At 43.1% G+C, this 16,296-nt stretch overlaps 1 protein-coding gene across 6 annotated transcripts in view; it reads left to right on the top strand.

Annotated features, from left to right (window-relative positions):
- The first annotated feature begins 564 nt into the window (after window positions 1–564).
- The window catches only part of CKAP5 (cytoskeleton associated protein 5), a 70,494-nt gene continuing 54,762 nt past the window's right edge, over window positions 565–16,296 (top strand). For 5 of the 6 annotated variants that reach the window (XM_064657930.1, XM_064657925.1, XM_064657928.1 and 2 more), the window contains exons 1-5: window positions 565–679; window positions 10,549–10,640; window positions 11,179–11,372; window positions 12,456–12,662; window positions 16,072–16,243. In XM_064657930.1, the coding sequence (XP_064514000.1) occupies window positions 10,584–10,640; window positions 11,179–11,372; window positions 12,456–12,662; window positions 16,072–16,243 (630 nt within the window). In that variant the 5' untranslated portion in view covers window positions 565–679; window positions 10,549–10,583. Of the gene's footprint in view, window positions 680–4,135; window positions 4,159–10,548; window positions 10,641–11,178; window positions 11,373–12,455; window positions 12,663–16,071; window positions 16,244–16,296 lie in introns of those variants that run through there. The other variant, XM_064657926.1, reaches the window with a different exon arrangement.

Genomic DNA, 16,296 nt, shown 5'->3' on the forward strand with positions numbered 1-16,296 from the left:
GTCCGTTGCCCCGTCCTGTTGCTCGGCACCACCGAGAAGAGCCCGGATCCGTCCTCTTGACACCGTACCTTCAGATACTGATAGACATCGATGAGGGCCCCTCTCAGTCTCCTCTTCGGTCACTGCTTTGCAAACTCAGTGACCGCAGTAAAGAGGAGAAAGGCCGTTCCCCTTTAACGGGACGTTCCCCAAGGCTGAATCAACCGGCTCTGAGCTGCTTTAGCCCTTGGCCAAAGGGTCGGGCGGCCTGACGCGGCTGCCTCAGGACCTCACCAGAGCCTCTCGCTAGGCGCACCGGACTCCACCGCCGCCCCGCGCCCTTACTGGGGACCCGACGGCGGCCTCTCGGCGGCCCGTCCCGGTGGTTGCTGGGTGCGGGGCCGGGCTGGTGCCGCTCGAGGACGCGCCCGGCGCGGTGCGGCGCGCGCTCTCCCCGCGGAGCGTGCCCCCGGTGCGGCGCGCGCTCTCCCGGCGGCGCCGCGGTGTCGGGAGCGCGCGGGGAGCACGCGCTGCGGCTGCCGGATTCAAACGGGCCAATGAGGCGCGCGGGCACGAGCGCGGGCGGGGCCGGCGGCGGCCAATGGGCGCGGCGGACACTGGGAGGTGCGGGCGGTGCTGGCGATTTCAAACCCCGCCGAGCAGCCGCTGGACCGTCGCCGCCCCGACCTGCGGGGCCCAGGTGAGATTCGCCGGCCCTGTCACTTCCACGGGGGAGCCTCAGCCCCTGCCCCGTCCGCTCCCCGGGCCCGCGGGAGGATGGATAGGCCTCTCTCCGCCGCCGGGCCTGAGCCTCCCCGCCTCTCGCGCGGCCCAGGCGGAGGCGCAGCCCCCGCGGCGCGGACATTCTCCCGCGGGCATGGCTTGGGCCCGCGGGCTGCGCCGGCACCCGCCCGCGGGGCCCGGCGGGGTGAGGGCCGCGGCTGGTGGCGGTGGGAGGCCGCGGCCTGTGCCGCGCCGCGGGGGCGCAGCGGGTGCCGCTCGCTCGGGCCGCCCGCGCAGCGAGGGACGAATGAGGGCCGTGGGCCGCCGCCGTCCTGTCCTCGTTGTGGCCCGAGAGCTGCCGGGGGTGGGTGCCTGCGGGGGAGGCGGCCGGTGCGGTGGGCAGGGGCCGGGGGGGAGCCGAGCGCGGCCGCCTCCCACCGCCCTGCGAGGGAAATGCGGACCGAGCGCCTTCTGGCCCCCGAGGCTGCGTGCGGGATCGGGTCCCCCTCTAAAATGTCCTAAGGTAAACGTTCCCTGGGGTAATTGTAATCTTAAAACGAAGATCACGAGCTCATCTCTGTTTCTGCAACTCTGTTGTCGGATGTAGGTGTTAAGTCTTGAATCGCCAGGGCCCCCAGCCAGGAGGTGCTTCCTGTTGAATCCTCTCTAGTGTTTGCAAAGAGGGACTGGATAGGAATATGGACCCCATGTTTACCCCACACACCTTTTCCCCATTTCATTTGATTCTATTTCTGAATCAGAGATAGTCTTGTGATTCTTCCAGAGGCAGTAGTTTTCAGGTTGGTGTACAGAGGATTTTCCTCCTGAATTTAGACCCCCGCCAGTGAGAGACACGAAGTTTTGCATGGCAGAGGCTGAGGAATGAAACTTCTGTGCAGCTTAAGCAAACGTGGACTCTTGCAAAAAAAAAATTAAAAAAATTTGCATGTTCTACAGTTTCCTTATTGATTTGTGTTTGACGTGTATTATCTATCTAATTATTCTGAAGCTTTTCTTTTTTTGCTGTTTTATTTTGTGTTTACTGTTGCATTTTCTGCTACTTTTGCTGAACTGCAGTGCTGTTTGTGTTCTGCATGTGAGAAGGGGATAGGTAGTTGTTGGGTAGTTGAGTTACCAGCTATGGGAGACCTTCCTTATGTATTTCATGTGTATTGCAGAAAGCATTGCTATAGGCTTTCAGTGAACATATCTATTAGTTTGAAAGTGTAAAGCTGTGTATTTCCAAATGCTGTGAGTCTCAAATACTGAAGTACTCTAAAAGGCTACTTACAAAAATCTATTACTAAAACTTTGAGATGGGCTCAACTCAGAAAGAAGAATAGGTGCAAGGTGCCCATATAGTTTTGATTCTTTGGTGTCTACTGTCAAATCAGTTGATTGTGCAAAAGGTAGAATTTGTTTTGATTTTCTTGCATCAGGCTCGGCCTTTCTTTAAACTTTGCTGTTTTGGTAGCTTCCCCCCACATTGAACTTATAGATGTTGTGATAGGGTTAAGCTTTTTAAGCAACGTCAAGAGAGCAGTGTATTAAAGCAGAATCAACACCAAAGGGCCTTCAGGTACTGCAAACTGGTTCTGAATAAATTGTTGTAGATGTAGTAAAGATAATTCTCAAAAACACAAAGCTGGGAACATTAAATAGGGGACCTGCTATAGGGGAAATTATGTGACAACTTGACAAAAAGAAATAAAATTTGAATTTTAGAAATAGGGAAAATTAAGACTTATTCAGACCGGTTTAGATCTGTACCGATGGGGGGTTTCTCCTTTGATATTCTAATACAAAAAAGGGAATGCACGGTGATGGAATGTGATTCCTGATTCTTGTACTCATATAACTTGTATTTGGTGGGGCTTAACTTTCCCACTGGTTCTTATCCTTTCCCTGGGAATGGTCACTTACGTAAGCTGGGCAACTGCTTCTGAAAACCTGGTCTGCCGTGGTGGGGCTGGTACTCTCATAGTGGTGTCTGTTAAAATGCGATGGTTCTGTTTCTGTTTAGTCAGTGCAGAAAACCTGAATTTCACTGTAGTGTTGTAATGATCAGTGCTCATCAGGTTCTCTTTTTTTCCCCTTTGTATTTCTCATCTGTTCCATGCTGCCAGCAGATGGTTTATAAAAGAAACGTATAGACTTGTATTGCTAATTTGTTTGTAAACTATTTAATGTAAATGATTTGTTAAGTCTCTGCCAGAGTAGGATGGCATTAAAGCTATTTGCATCTGTAGCAGAGTGGCTGGTTTCAAGACAAGGTAGTCTAATACTAATACAGTGTTGCTGAGGTTTTGTTGTAGACTCTTCTGGCTGTTCATGTTGTAGGGGTGGCGTTCTGAAGTGACATGGGAAAGCCTTGAACCCTCGTTTTTAAACTAAACACTGCCTTGCAGTAGGCAGTGTTGCTCTAGCTTGTTTGAATAAAGTCTCTTGACCTGAGCACGTGTAGGTCTTTGGGGTTGCCTCTTACGACAGCTCGGTTGCTGTGAGTGTCAGATGTTGAAAAGTAGAAGCTGCTGTGCATGTTTGTGCCTCCCTGTTACAGGGGGTAGGTTGAGGTGATAGGAAAAGTAACTTGGACAATTATTCAATACAGAGCATGGCTGGTGCTGGCAGTGCCTGGAAGAGGCTTCTTTCTTCGATTAGCTAAAAAGATGGCTGAAGAAATACAACCTTGCATCGTATGGCTTGATGCTTTTCTGAGTCGGAAGCTAGTGAGACCCAATTTCCACCATACCAGCTTCTTCAGTTGCTATTGTCACCGTAGAAAAGGCATCTCAAAATGTCAGACGATGGGCTGGAGAGATTGCTGATGAATCAGCTCCACCGGAGCGCTGTCATTACACATCTCGCAGCAGAACATGAAATGCGGGGATGGTGTGATGCCAGGCTATTCGTTCATACCTCCTTCGGAAGGCACTGTTTCTCCTTCCTCACGGCAGGCCTTGTTCCTCCTGTCGGATTTCAGAACCGCTCCCTACTTCAGTTAGAGATTGCTGGATGATTGGTGGCCTGGGATAATGTCTGCTGCATGCTCGGGTATGACCGCAGCTCCCTCTGTTAGAGTAGTAATTGTTCTGACGGGTCTAGGCGTTCGGGGTATGACTCATGAGGACAGTAAGCCTGGCGGGCCACGACGGTCACCGGCCGGCAGCCCCGGCCCCGCCGCGGGCGGCTCCCCAGCGCCCGCTGCCGCCCGCCCGGCTCCGCGGGGGCAGCTCCGCGGCGGCGGAAAGAGGGGTCGCGATGTGCTCGGGGCTGCTGCGGGGCCGGGCCGGCCCTGCCCTGCCCTGCCCGCCTTTGTCTGGCCCCGGCACGGGCCGGCTCCCGCCCAGGTGCGGCCGCGGCGCCCCGAGCCCCGCCCGCAGCGGGGAGGGGCTCGGCCCGGCCCGCCCGCGATCCCCGCCCGCTGCCGCCGGGAGCCGGCTCGGAGCTGTCAGGGTGAGTGTCCGGCCAGGCCCGGCCGAGCCGCGGGCAGTGCGCGGCGGGGCCGTGCCAGGCCCGGCCGTGGGGCGGGGGCGGCGGGCAGAGACAATGCCGGGCGGGCGGGCGGCCTGCTCGCCGTGCCCGGCCGCGGCCTGCGGACACACACCCGCGGAACGGGAAACATCCCCGGGCTGCGGGGGCGCGTCTGGGGCTGCGGGCAGAAGTGTAGGGGCTGCTCTGCTGGAAGATGCTGGGGATGGCGGAGACGCCGCTAGTTGCGGAGAGAAGCCGTGCTGGAGGGAGCTTGGCTAGGAGAAGGAGGCAGCTCGTGGTTGGTGATGTCTCTGCGGGAGCTTTCCTTCATCAGCAGTTCAGGCCGTCCTTTCAAAGAACATCACATGAGACTTTTCATGCCTGAGCTTTGTAAACACCTTGAGGGATGGGGGAGTTTCCAGCTTATAAGCACGGTCCCACTGACATCTTTCACTCCAACTAGCAATCCTTAGAATTATGTCAGTGCACACAAACTTGTCCGTGTGTTGCCCTTTTGCCCTTCTCTGCTCCGTAAGACTGGCTTCACTCCAGGCTTACCTATGCAGTTAGAAATTGCTTTTGCTCTTAGCTGTAACAGAAGGTCAGTTTATTTTACATTGTCTCTCACTTTTTGGTGCATGGAAAGGAACAGTCTTGGTTACTTTCAGAGGCCATGTATTGAGACTTATTTTTCGGGAGAAATAAGTGTTTATTTACATTACCAATAACTTGCCCTTTGTGCTATTAGAATTTCACTGAGTTGAGTTAGGACATATAAGTTAGAGCAGGGAAGAGAGAATTTAATGCAGTTTGTTCTTGAATGCCATTTCATTCCTGCTGAAGCAGTAGCTTCTCTCAGCTGTCATCTACTCCACAACCTGCAAAATTCCTTTTTAGCGTGCATTTGTCCTTTTCTTTTTTTTTTTTTTTGTTATTCTGAGGTCTTGCTATTCTTTCATCAAGATTCTGTGCATCTTGCAACTTCTAGTTCATCTATCAGTTGAAAATACCAGCCTATAAAAATCTATAAAATTATTGCCTAAGCAGCAAATAATCTTCTGTGGGTTTTGTAATCTTGTTCTTTTGTCTGTCATCAAAAAATATGTGGACTGAACCTGGAACATTTGCAGTCTTACTGAACATTCTTCTGACTCTGCTGCTTTTCTAGGTATCAGTAATTCAGGATTGTTAGTTGAACTTCAATTTTCCTTTTGATTATATGGAATTTACCAAAACAGTTGCAGCGTTTCACTGACTGATCAGGGTATCATTCTGAGATGTGTGTGTTCTTCAGGATACTTAGTGTGACCAGGCGTTGTTTAAAATAAAAAACTGTGTTATGATTGCTTGAATTTTCAACCTTTTTTCTGAGCTACTTTATGTTGTATCTAATGGGAAGGTTTGGCTGGCGAAATGAAAAAAATGTGCTGGGCTACACTTCTCAGAAAGTGAAATTTCATCTTTTCAGAGCCAAAGAGCAAATATGACCCAAAACTGCCATTAAACAAATAAAAATTCTTTCTGCTAGGAAAACTGTGAGCTGCACTGGCAGAGAACTGTAGTTTTATCTGAAATGTGACATCCATCTATATCCTCTCCAAGTATGTGCCCTACTGTATAGGAACATTTCAAACAGATTTTTCCTTTAAAAAGGCCTGTCTTGATTTCTCAGAACTTACTCTTGACTGGTGTTTTTGAGAATCTTTCAAAATATGAAAATATGTGATGATGTTCTTGTACAACAGTAATATTCAATAGGTGAAAGTGAATAGGGAAAAGTAGACAATCAGTATCAATAAATATCTGGTTTTTGTTTAGCATAAAATGGCTTCCTAGTTTGCCATTCTAGATTTTCTCTAGAAAATGGTCTGGAAGCTGACACTTCACAGTAAAATATATTGATAGGTGATGAATGTATGCTTCAAAAGAAAGCACACTTCAGAATGTTTATGATGTAAAGATTTTCCTTGGCGGGACCCCATACTATAAGTTGTAAGGTTGATGCTATGCAACCCTCAAAACTGTAGGAAAAGCATTTACTTAGAAGTTGAGTAGGAGCTGTTCAGAGTAGTGCGTGGTTAATCCAAACTTTGATGTTTTGACACTTTTCCACAATCTTTTAACATGTTGACAAATTTGTTTCCCAAACATACTTATATTCAGTTGGTAATTCTCACTTTTACATTTGAAATTCCTGCATTTTTGCTGCCTTGTAAATATTTTCCACTCTTGCTGCTTTTTACATGATCTCCTTTTGAAAGATCCTGTTCTTTTCCTCATGGTCTTCATTTTCTCACTGCTCCATAATATAAAAACTTGCCCTGCCGAGAACTGTCAGGGAGGATTTGTTATTCATCTCCATTGCAGATTCGTTGGCTGACTTGCTTTTGGAAATGTTGTGTTGATGACTTTAATGACAAATGTTGCTCACAAAACTTACTTTGGTGGTTCAGTCACTTCAGAGGTCTTGTTTTCTGGATTCTACCAAAATTAATAGTCACTGAAAGACTTAAATCTGTTTGTTCTGAGTTGTGGTAACAAAAAAGCTATGTAGGTCAAACACTTCATTGCTGCAAATTCACTAGTAATAACAGAATTTAGCTGCGTTATTGTATAATGAGGCCACTTACTATTTGGATGTTGAAGTAATGACTTGAGGTTTACATGTCTTTGCAAACAAGCTTTTAAGAAAAAGCTTTTTGTCAAATGGGAGATACTCTGTGACCATACAGAACCCAGTGACTTAATTGAAAGGAGAAACAACAGTCTTTTATTCTGGTAAATGCGAGATGTAGACAGTACAAAATCTTGGCATTAGGACAGGCGTGAGTAGTGATGAAGCTTGAAAGACTGGATGTTTAAGAAGGAGCTTTCCCTCTGTGACCGTGGAATACTTTCTGAGAAATTGTCTGTTCTAGAGGGATTTGTAAATTATGGGGGGGAGTATAATTTTATCACTATTTTTAGATGTCAGATTCTGAACAGAAGGTAACTTAACCCATTTTGTAATTGAAGTAGCCGTTGTAGATGTTAACCACTGAAAATAGTAGGGCAACTGAGTTGACCAGACTGGAAAAAAAAATAGATGAAATGCTGTTTGATGGTCATTCAACTCCCCTTCCTGTGTCTGTCTCATGTATGTTCTCCTCCAAGCTGAGTACATTGTGATGTTGGGAAGGGAAATCCTAGACCCTTTTCTTCTAGATTCTGGAATGTATCACTAGAGTTTACTACCAAGAGGTTGCACTTTGTGGCACTGACCTTTTTTATACGTGTAAGGGTAAAAATAATTGTCAATCAGTATCAGTCTTGCAATGGACAAGCCATTTTAATAGAGTTACTCTTAACTTTAGGGTTTGAACTGATTTGAGGATTGTAGTAAGGTAGTCACTGTCAATAGGATTTTTCCATGGCAGAACAGATTCCTGAAGAGAAATAAGTGTTTCTTTTTATTTTTGAAGTAGGAAGCTCATGCTTCTGACAGTTTTCTAAAAGAACAGGGAGTAAATGGGAGTCTGCTCCATCTACTGTCTTAGTACAGTTGCCAGTTTTATCCTGGTGTTTCTGCTGCAGGTGTGTTAGTGGTTTTTTCCTCTTCCTGTTTTCTTTGAGAATAACTATTGTCCTTATTTTGGTTCTTTGTGCGTTCTTCCAACAAAACAAGATAGAGGCAATAGCTTGAATTACCTCCAAGTTTCTGATTAAGATTCAGAATTACCTAACTTCCTATAAAATTCACTCTTCTTGGCAAAGTGTGAGTTTGGGAAGAGACCACTCTATTTATGTTGTCTGCATCCACACTGAGGAGGTACTCTGGTGTTTCTATACTGGTCCATTAAGATGAAGGTAGTCATAACAGAAACACCATTAATGCTGGCAAAGCTGCATCTTATCTGATGGCACTTAGCTGCAGAACTAACTCGAGGGAATTCTGCTGCTGTAACTGTGTTCACACTGGAGTACTCTTGCATTCTTCCCTTGGTGGGCTGTATGAAAACCTTTTCGTGTGAATGCCATCTCATTTTTGCTTTCGGAGATAAATCATCACAATCATAGAGCTAGATCTATTTTAACCCCCACTTCCATGTTTGCCATAAGTGTCTTGCTTTTGAGTATGGGATGGCACTTTTTCTTGTTTCGAGGTGAGTTTGGTTTTGTTAGAGTTTTTGTTTGTTTGTTTTAATAGGTAAAATGCTTTGAATTTGAATTAAGAGGCTGTTGATTTATATTTAACTTTGAGCCCTCTCAGCAGACTGAAGGAGGGAATAAGAGAATAATTGAGAGGTTTGGGCAGAGAAAATGAAAGCAGTAGAACTTCAAAAGAGTTTAAACAACTGAAAGCAGGATCTGTTGCAAAAGGCTGATGGGACTTGTATGCAAAAAGACGTAGTAATTCACTTGCTCTTTTGACCTTTTGTGATTGTTTGGTTTTGGTATGGCCTTTCCAAGTTCAAGTTTTATTCTCATTGTAAGTTTTAATTCAGAGACCCTTTTCTTGTCAATTCCTGACATGGAAGAATGGTGTGACTAGAATATGACCCAGAGCTTTTTTTTTTTTTTTTTTTTTTTTTTTTTTTTTTTTTTTAGGAAGTTGAACATTAAAAAAGATAATGGAACAGAAGTAGTAGTAGAATGGGCTTTAGGCAGCCTTACTTCTGAGTACTTTACCTCTTACGTAATGAGCAGAGTGATGCTTTCATTCCCAATGGTTTACAGTTCTTTGGCCCACTCAACAATATTTTTTTGCCTTTTTTTTTCTTTAAAAGCAAACTTTTCAGTATACTATGCTGATGTCAAGAAAAATATAGCCATATTGTTGTTTGTGATGAGAAAGGAAATGAGAAGGGCAAACCTTAATGCTTGGATGCACTTGTTTATGTATGTAGTCAGCTTCTGTTTTGACATTGACTTGTGTTTTATTGCCATTGGGCAAATTATTAGGTTTGTGCAATTATTGTGAGAACAGTATTAACATCCATAGGAACTTGTAAATATTTAAGGTAAGCACAGTGTACTTTGCTGTGTGTATTGGTGACTGGTGGGGGTTTTGGAGTTCTTTGTGTTTCTTTTGGTTTTACTTTTTTAATTATTGGGAAGTTGGGTTGTTATGTTTTTATGTATCTTATAACTAATCCCAGGAAGGAATAAAATACCGTTTTTATTGTGGGCTGTTGCTAGCCTAATTTTGCTATAGGGTTAGCTGTGCGTTGGTGTTGTTGGCTGACAGAAAGCTTTGGAGAACTTGCTTATATTAACTTATACCAGGGAAATTACCCCCCCTCCCAATTACAGGGATTAATTTTCTGCAGAAAACCTCTGAGTATTAGGTGAAATACTTTTTAGGCTGAAGTATACGGCTTTGCTGGCATAGTGTTTCTGTTAGGAGCATTGTGCTAGTGTTGTATACTTATCTGCCTTTAGTGATAAATTGTTGTGTATGCTGGCCGGTTTATAGAGTTCTTGTCTTTGTCTATGCATTCAGACTGGTGTGCTGAAACATTACGTCCTCTCTGGTTTGATTTTTGTTTGTATAAATAATGTTGGAAGCCCTTGTTACTGCTGCTGCTATTTTCATTTTGCTGATCTCCCTGTGTCAGGCATGTTCTCTCATTATTCTCTGAGCAGTCAAGTTACATTGTACAATATGTCTGAGATGAGCATTAATCCTGAGATTTCGTTTCTTGTACCCTAATGGTCAACATTCTTATTTTAATCAAAAGGAGAAAGGAGAGGGGGAAAACACTTATAGGAGTAAGAATTTGAGCCCTACACGTGGCAAAACACTGATCTCTTGTTGACAGTTGCTGATGGTGGCTACATTAGAATTAAGGCCAAAAATGGGTTTTGTTCTTCCTGTAGTAACTGATTGTTTCAGTTGTGCTGTTTATAAAGTTGTTAAAATGACTGTCCTTACACTAGCACCCAATTATTTTTTGACACTGATTCATGGCACCTGTTGCTGAAAGCATGTGTCAGTAAGAGTCAGTTTTATAGTGTTGATGAGAACTCATTTTGGTTTAGTGCCTTAATCATAGTACATTCTTCCTCAAGCTTAGATGAGGTTATATTCTGCATGCCTTCTCTGCATACTAAAATTTTCACAGATTGAGACTTCTGCTATCTGAAATACTACAAATTGCACTGCTCTCTAATCTTTAATGGCTTCTAGTAGCTTTACAGGGCTAACAAAATAGTGGTCTGGTCTTTGTAGTGTGTATCTATAATTACAAACTTGGACTGCGTATTAGCAGTGAGATTTGCTACAGAATTGTCTTTTTATTTGGTGGGTTGGTGTGGTGGGGTTTTTAGGTACAAGTATGTATATACCCAACATGTATTTTTCTGTTTTCTAACTTGTCCCTGTCTCCACAGGAATTACTGTAATTACAGAGAGAGCCTGACTTACAATGGGGGATGACAGTGAGTGGATGAAACTGCCCATTGACCAGAAATGCGAACACAAGGTAGGGAATCCTGTCTTTGGGTTTGGCTTACTGTGTATCTCTGCTTGTGGTGATTCTGCAGAGCTTCTCTATCTAAATGCATCATGGTTAGGTAATCTTGACAGCCACATGGCATGTGTATTAACAGCTCTGAAACTGCATCAGCTCTATCCAACCCAGAGACTGAATAACCTTTATTAAGCAGATTTTAGGGGCATTATATTCTACATGGTGTAAGCTTGTGTGCTGAAAGATCAGTACACTCATACACTCATTATTCATCTGTAGCTGAAACCATTGTTGGGCTCCCACCTTCTCATCAGTGGTTGTTAGAACTAATGAAGTGCAGTGGGGAAAACTGACATCTCTCTAGTCAGATCATTCTTGGTGGGAGAAAAACAAGTATTTTGTCCTGTTGCATGTTATTCAAATAGACATTGAAAAGAAGTCTGCAGATGCCAGATTGCTGACCATACTTTCAAACATGATTGAAGAACTTTGTGAGATTGAGTTAAGATTATACTAGCACAACATTTAAATGTCCTATTTCTGCTTCCAGCTGTGGAAAGCGAGATTAAATGGTTATGAAGAAGCCCTTAAGCTCTTCCAGAAGATAGATGACGAAAAGAGTCCTGAATGGTCCAAGTATCTTGGATTGATAAAGAAATTTGTGACAGACTCCAATGCAGTGGCTCAGCTGAAAGGACTGGAAGCAGCGCTTGCTTATGTTGAAAATGCTCATGTAGCTGGGAAGTAAGTAGCTTTTTCTTGCTGCTGTTAGGCTGTTAGAACAGTTTAATGTACTCTCTGAGAAAGGCTGCACAGAAATTGTGGAGTGGCCACTAACAATTCTGATCTCTTGTTGGGAGCAGAATTTGCTCTCTAATCCAGAGAATTTGCCGAATGGCAGGCTTTCCTTGTAGATGGCCTCCATATGCATATTAACTTGTCACAAATTGCTTACAATGTTCTAAGAAGCTACTAATTTCCGAAATGGCAAAGAAAGTGAATCAGTAATGTGGTAGTGTAGGTGCTGGGAACTAGAATCCCTGTTCTGTTTGACTAAAGCAGGCTATCTGTACAGGGAGCCTTTTTTTCAGGGGAATATTTTTGTAATTCATACATGAAATAAAATGTAGTTATGTGATGTTGCATCCAACCTAACCAATATTAATCTTCACACCTACCAGTTCCTTTATGGATGTTTTTTAGTACTTCTCTGTTGTTGAGCCCATGAAATAGGCCATAATCCTGAGGGTGAAATATAAGCACCTAATGGGCTAGATTAATGCTTTGGTCTGCTGACTTTGTGACCTGATGAAATGAATAAAAGTCTTATTTAAAAAAACCAAATAAATCCAAAGCATTGTTTAAAAACCGAACAACCTTGCAAAGTCCTTGATTTAAAAGTGTTGTAAATAATAGAATTTAGTTGAAGCTTGGAAATATATGTGAAATCCTGTGCTGGGATTATGTACTAATGCAGTATGTTAACTGTAACATATACAATTCCAGGACATGGCATTTAGTTTTTAACCTCAGCTAGTGTTTTTTAATACACTTTTGGGAATGTTTACTATTCACTGTTGTAGTCTGGTATTAGAAACATGTTAATTATGATCTGCAGGAGCTCTTCTGGTTAAACTAGAGGTTGAAGTTATCCCTTACAAAAGGTTAATACTTTCAAAATTAGCTTAGGATATAGTCTCTTTTGTATGACGACTTGCTGGGGTTTAATCTGGTTTTGCTATTGTGTGTGCTTTTTATCTGTGGATAATGGTGTAGAACACTTGATTCACATAAATGTTCCAAAAGTAGTACTCTCTCATCTTTCAGGACAACCGGAGAAGTAGCATCTGGAGTTGTAAATAAGGTGTTCAATCAGCCGAAAGCCAGAGCCAAAGAGCTGGGTCTAGATATATGTCTAATGTATATAGAAATCGAGAAAGGGGAGGCGATACAAGAAGAATTATTAAAGGGTCTGGACAACAAAAACCCAAAAATCATAGTAGCATGTATAGAGACACTGAGGAAAGCACTAAGGTAAGCTTTTAGTTCTTTAAAGGTTTGGGGGTTTTTATGGTTTTCTTTTTTCCTTTTTTCTCAGCAATGTGTGGAGTCTAATTTACTGCTTAAGTCTTTAGCAGGCCCTTGCCTTGTTAGTGTTGAATAGGATGAATCTTTCCTTAACTGATACATCTTGACAACAGCAGTTCAGAGCATCATGGGATTTGTTGGATGCAAGGGTTGTCCATGTTGTACAAGCCTCATCTGGATATCTTTTGTTTGTGGTAGCTGTTTACCAAACTTCTATTTTCACAGCAGAAAGAAGAGCAAAATTAGTGTGTCTTGTTCCAGACTGTGAGGCTTCTCCTCTTCTGAATACTTGAAATAAACTAACTGAATGTGAAAACTAAGTACAGTTTGGTTTTTTTCTTAAAAACAGTTTTTCTCACTGATGGATGTTTAGTTGGGTACACAGTGTGTGTTTTTAGAAGACAGTTTAAAAAAAACCCCTCGTTGCACACTAAGCTTCCACTGTCCGTGTAATAATTACAGAATCACAGAATATGCTGAGTTGGAAGGGACCCACCAGAATCCTCAAGTTCAACTCCTGTCCCTGCACAGAACTATCCCCAAGTCACACCATGTGCCTCAGGGTATCATCCAAATGCTTCTTGAACTCTGTCAGGCTTGGTACTGTGACCACTTCCCTGGGGGAGCCTGTTCCAGTGCCCAACTACTCTCTGTGTGAAGAACCTTTTTGTAATATCCAACCTAAACCTCCCCTGACACAACTTCAGGCCATTTCCTCGGGTCCTGTCACTTGTCACCACAAAGAAGAGGTCAGTGCCTGCCCCTCCTCTTCCCTTCACAAGGAAGTTGTAGACTGCATTGAGGTCTCCCCTCAGTCTCCTCCAGGCTGAACAGACCAAGTGACCTCAGCTGCTCCTCATATGGCTTCCCCTCAGGGCTCTTCACCATCTTTGTTGCCCTTTGGACACTCTAAGGGCTTAATATCTTTTTTTATATTGTGGCTCCCAAAACTGCACACAATATTCAAGGTGAGGCCACGCCAGTGCAGAGCAGAGTGGGACAATCCCCTCCCTGGACCACCTGGCGATGCTTTGCCTGATGCCCCCCAGGACACAGTTGGCCCTCCTGGCTGCCAGGGCACTGCTGACACATATTCAACTTGCCATCGACCACGACCCACAGGTCCCTTCCCATGGCACTGCTTTCCAGTATCTCATTCCTCAGACTGTATGTACATCCAGGGTTGCCCCATTCCAGGTGCAGAATCTGGCACTTCCCCTTACTGAACTTCATATGACTGGTGATTGCCCATCTCTCCAATTTGTCGAGGTCTCTATGCAGGGCCTCCCTGCCTTTGAGGAACTCAACAGCTCCTCCCAGTTTTGTATTGTCTGTAAACTTGCTTAGTATCCCTTCCAGTCCTGTGTCCAAGTCATTTATGAATATTTTGAAGAGCACAGGGCCTAAGATGGAGCCCTTTGGAACCCCACTTTGTTAAAAAGGAGAGCCGATAATGCTCCCTAAAAACCAAGTCCAATTTAAGATAAGGTAGTACGTTTCAGTAATATTTTTCTTTTCCTTTTTTTGTTCCATGTCAAGTGTATTTGCTACCTTTGAGTGAAAAATACTGGAGCTTTATAAAATTCTTGGTGTATATGTAATTCAATGTCCATTAGGGTTTTTTTTTAAAGGAAACAGATAATTTTGGAATTAATGGACAGAACACTTTTCTGAGTAAAGTAGCTCGTGTGAAAACTGTATAATGTATATGGTGAGTGTCTTATGCTGTGTATGTTTTAGAGGACTTGCTGAGGCATATATATAGATAGTCCTTGTTAAACTGCTTCAGGCTTCTGTAAAAAGTCAAAAGCATTGTGCTTAGCACATTATCTGTGTTTCTGCTAAGTGAAACTACTGTCCCATATTTAAGAATATATTTTAGCTATTTTAAATTGCCTAATCTAGTGAAATGTCCTTTAACAGTGCAGTGTAATTAGAAACCTGCATAACCATCCTCAGTGTCTTTCAACTACCCAGTCCTATAAAATGTGCTGCATCTGCTTTTTTTCTTATGTGCAGTATTTTATTATCTTTGATGTTAAGATCAAATTCTTTCATAGAGCCCTGTGGGCTTAAACTTCATCTTCTGTTTCTGAACTGTATTGCTACCCGAATTTGTCTGGTGCTTTGAGAACCTTTCTACATTGATAACAAAATTTGTCTATGTTGTACCTAGGTGGGTAGCTTGAATGCAGAACTACTTTAGCTTCTGATGTTTTCTATCTTGTGCTAAGGTTTCTGTTCTTTCTTGTATTGTTATATAAATTAGCTTATATGAATTAGCTAACAGTAAGTTTGTATAGGCACTCTTCCCAGTATGCTCTCTTTTTGAATCATGATACAAAAATAAAAATCTTGAGCATAATATTCTACATTTAAATTGTGCTGCTTCCAAGATCTCTCTTAAAGGTTTTAATACTTAATATTTTGCAAACTGGGCATGGCAATAAAATGATACGCACTAGAATTTCTAGAAAGTAAGATATATAAATTCTAGTTAGTTCTTGAGCAGCCTTTTTTACTAGCTTTTTCATGTGGAACTTGATTGGAGGGAAACATAAGAGAAAGTGTGCTTAGTAGAAAGGTTACTTCAGTATTCTGAAGAGGAAATGCTTCTGAATCAAAACTATTTATTGCTTTTGCGGTGATTTATATATGATGCCTTAATAACTATAGCAGTTAACTTTACCATGAGTTTGAAAAGAAAGTTCTTGTGTTCTCATTTGTCAGTGACTGAAAGAAAGTTTTGTATATTAAGTTCAACAACATGTAGAATCTGCTGACAAGGAAGGGTGGTTGGCTGGGGAAACTTGTTTTATGGGTCCTTCCAGTGGCATGTATTTCAACACGTATGTTTTCTGTGAAGATGACCCAAGGTCCCTGTAATTATCTAGTCCAACAAGTGCAAAAGTGACTAATGCTTTTACTGCAGTTTGCCTCCAAGGATAGACAAAGGAGATTCTGTTCTGATTTAATAAAAGTAGGTCATACAAATTTTTGTCTAAGGACAGCTTCCTTCTTTTTCTTTTTTCTCCACTCCCTTGCCCCTGTCAAGGGGGGGCACATTTAAGCACCAGTTTGGATTAAGTACTTTGAAGTAATTTTAGAATTGGTTTTGTAATTCCAAGATAGGTGTGGAGGGTAATTTTGATGGGGCAAGTATTCTTTAAATTTTACAGTAGCTCAGTAGCATCACAAAATAATATCTATAATAATATAAATTTGAGAAATGACACAATCCCTAAATGTGCAGAAGACTTTCATAGATTGTTTCTTTAAAAATGAGTTATTATTTGTGAATCACTCCCCGGTTTCTGCCTGGACACTGACGCTATTCCATATGTTTAACTTACAGTGAATTTGGTTCAAAAATAATCTCACTGAAGCCAATCATCAAAGTATTGCCAAAACTTTTTGAATCTCGGGAAAAGGCTGTTCGAGATGAAGCCAAGCTCCTTGCTGTGGAGATCTACCGTTGGATAAGGGATGCTTTGAGACCTCCATTGCAGAACATAAATTCTGTTCAGGTAGGCAGAAAGTTGTTCTGTATCCAGACGTTTGATAGAACACTTCCATGCTC

Source organism: Pseudopipra pipra, chromosome 6 (genome assembly GCF_036250125.1).
Source record: "Pseudopipra pipra isolate bDixPip1 chromosome 6, bDixPip1.hap1, whole genome shotgun sequence".
NCBI lineage: Eukaryota > Metazoa > Chordata > Aves > Passeriformes > Pipridae > Pseudopipra > Pseudopipra pipra.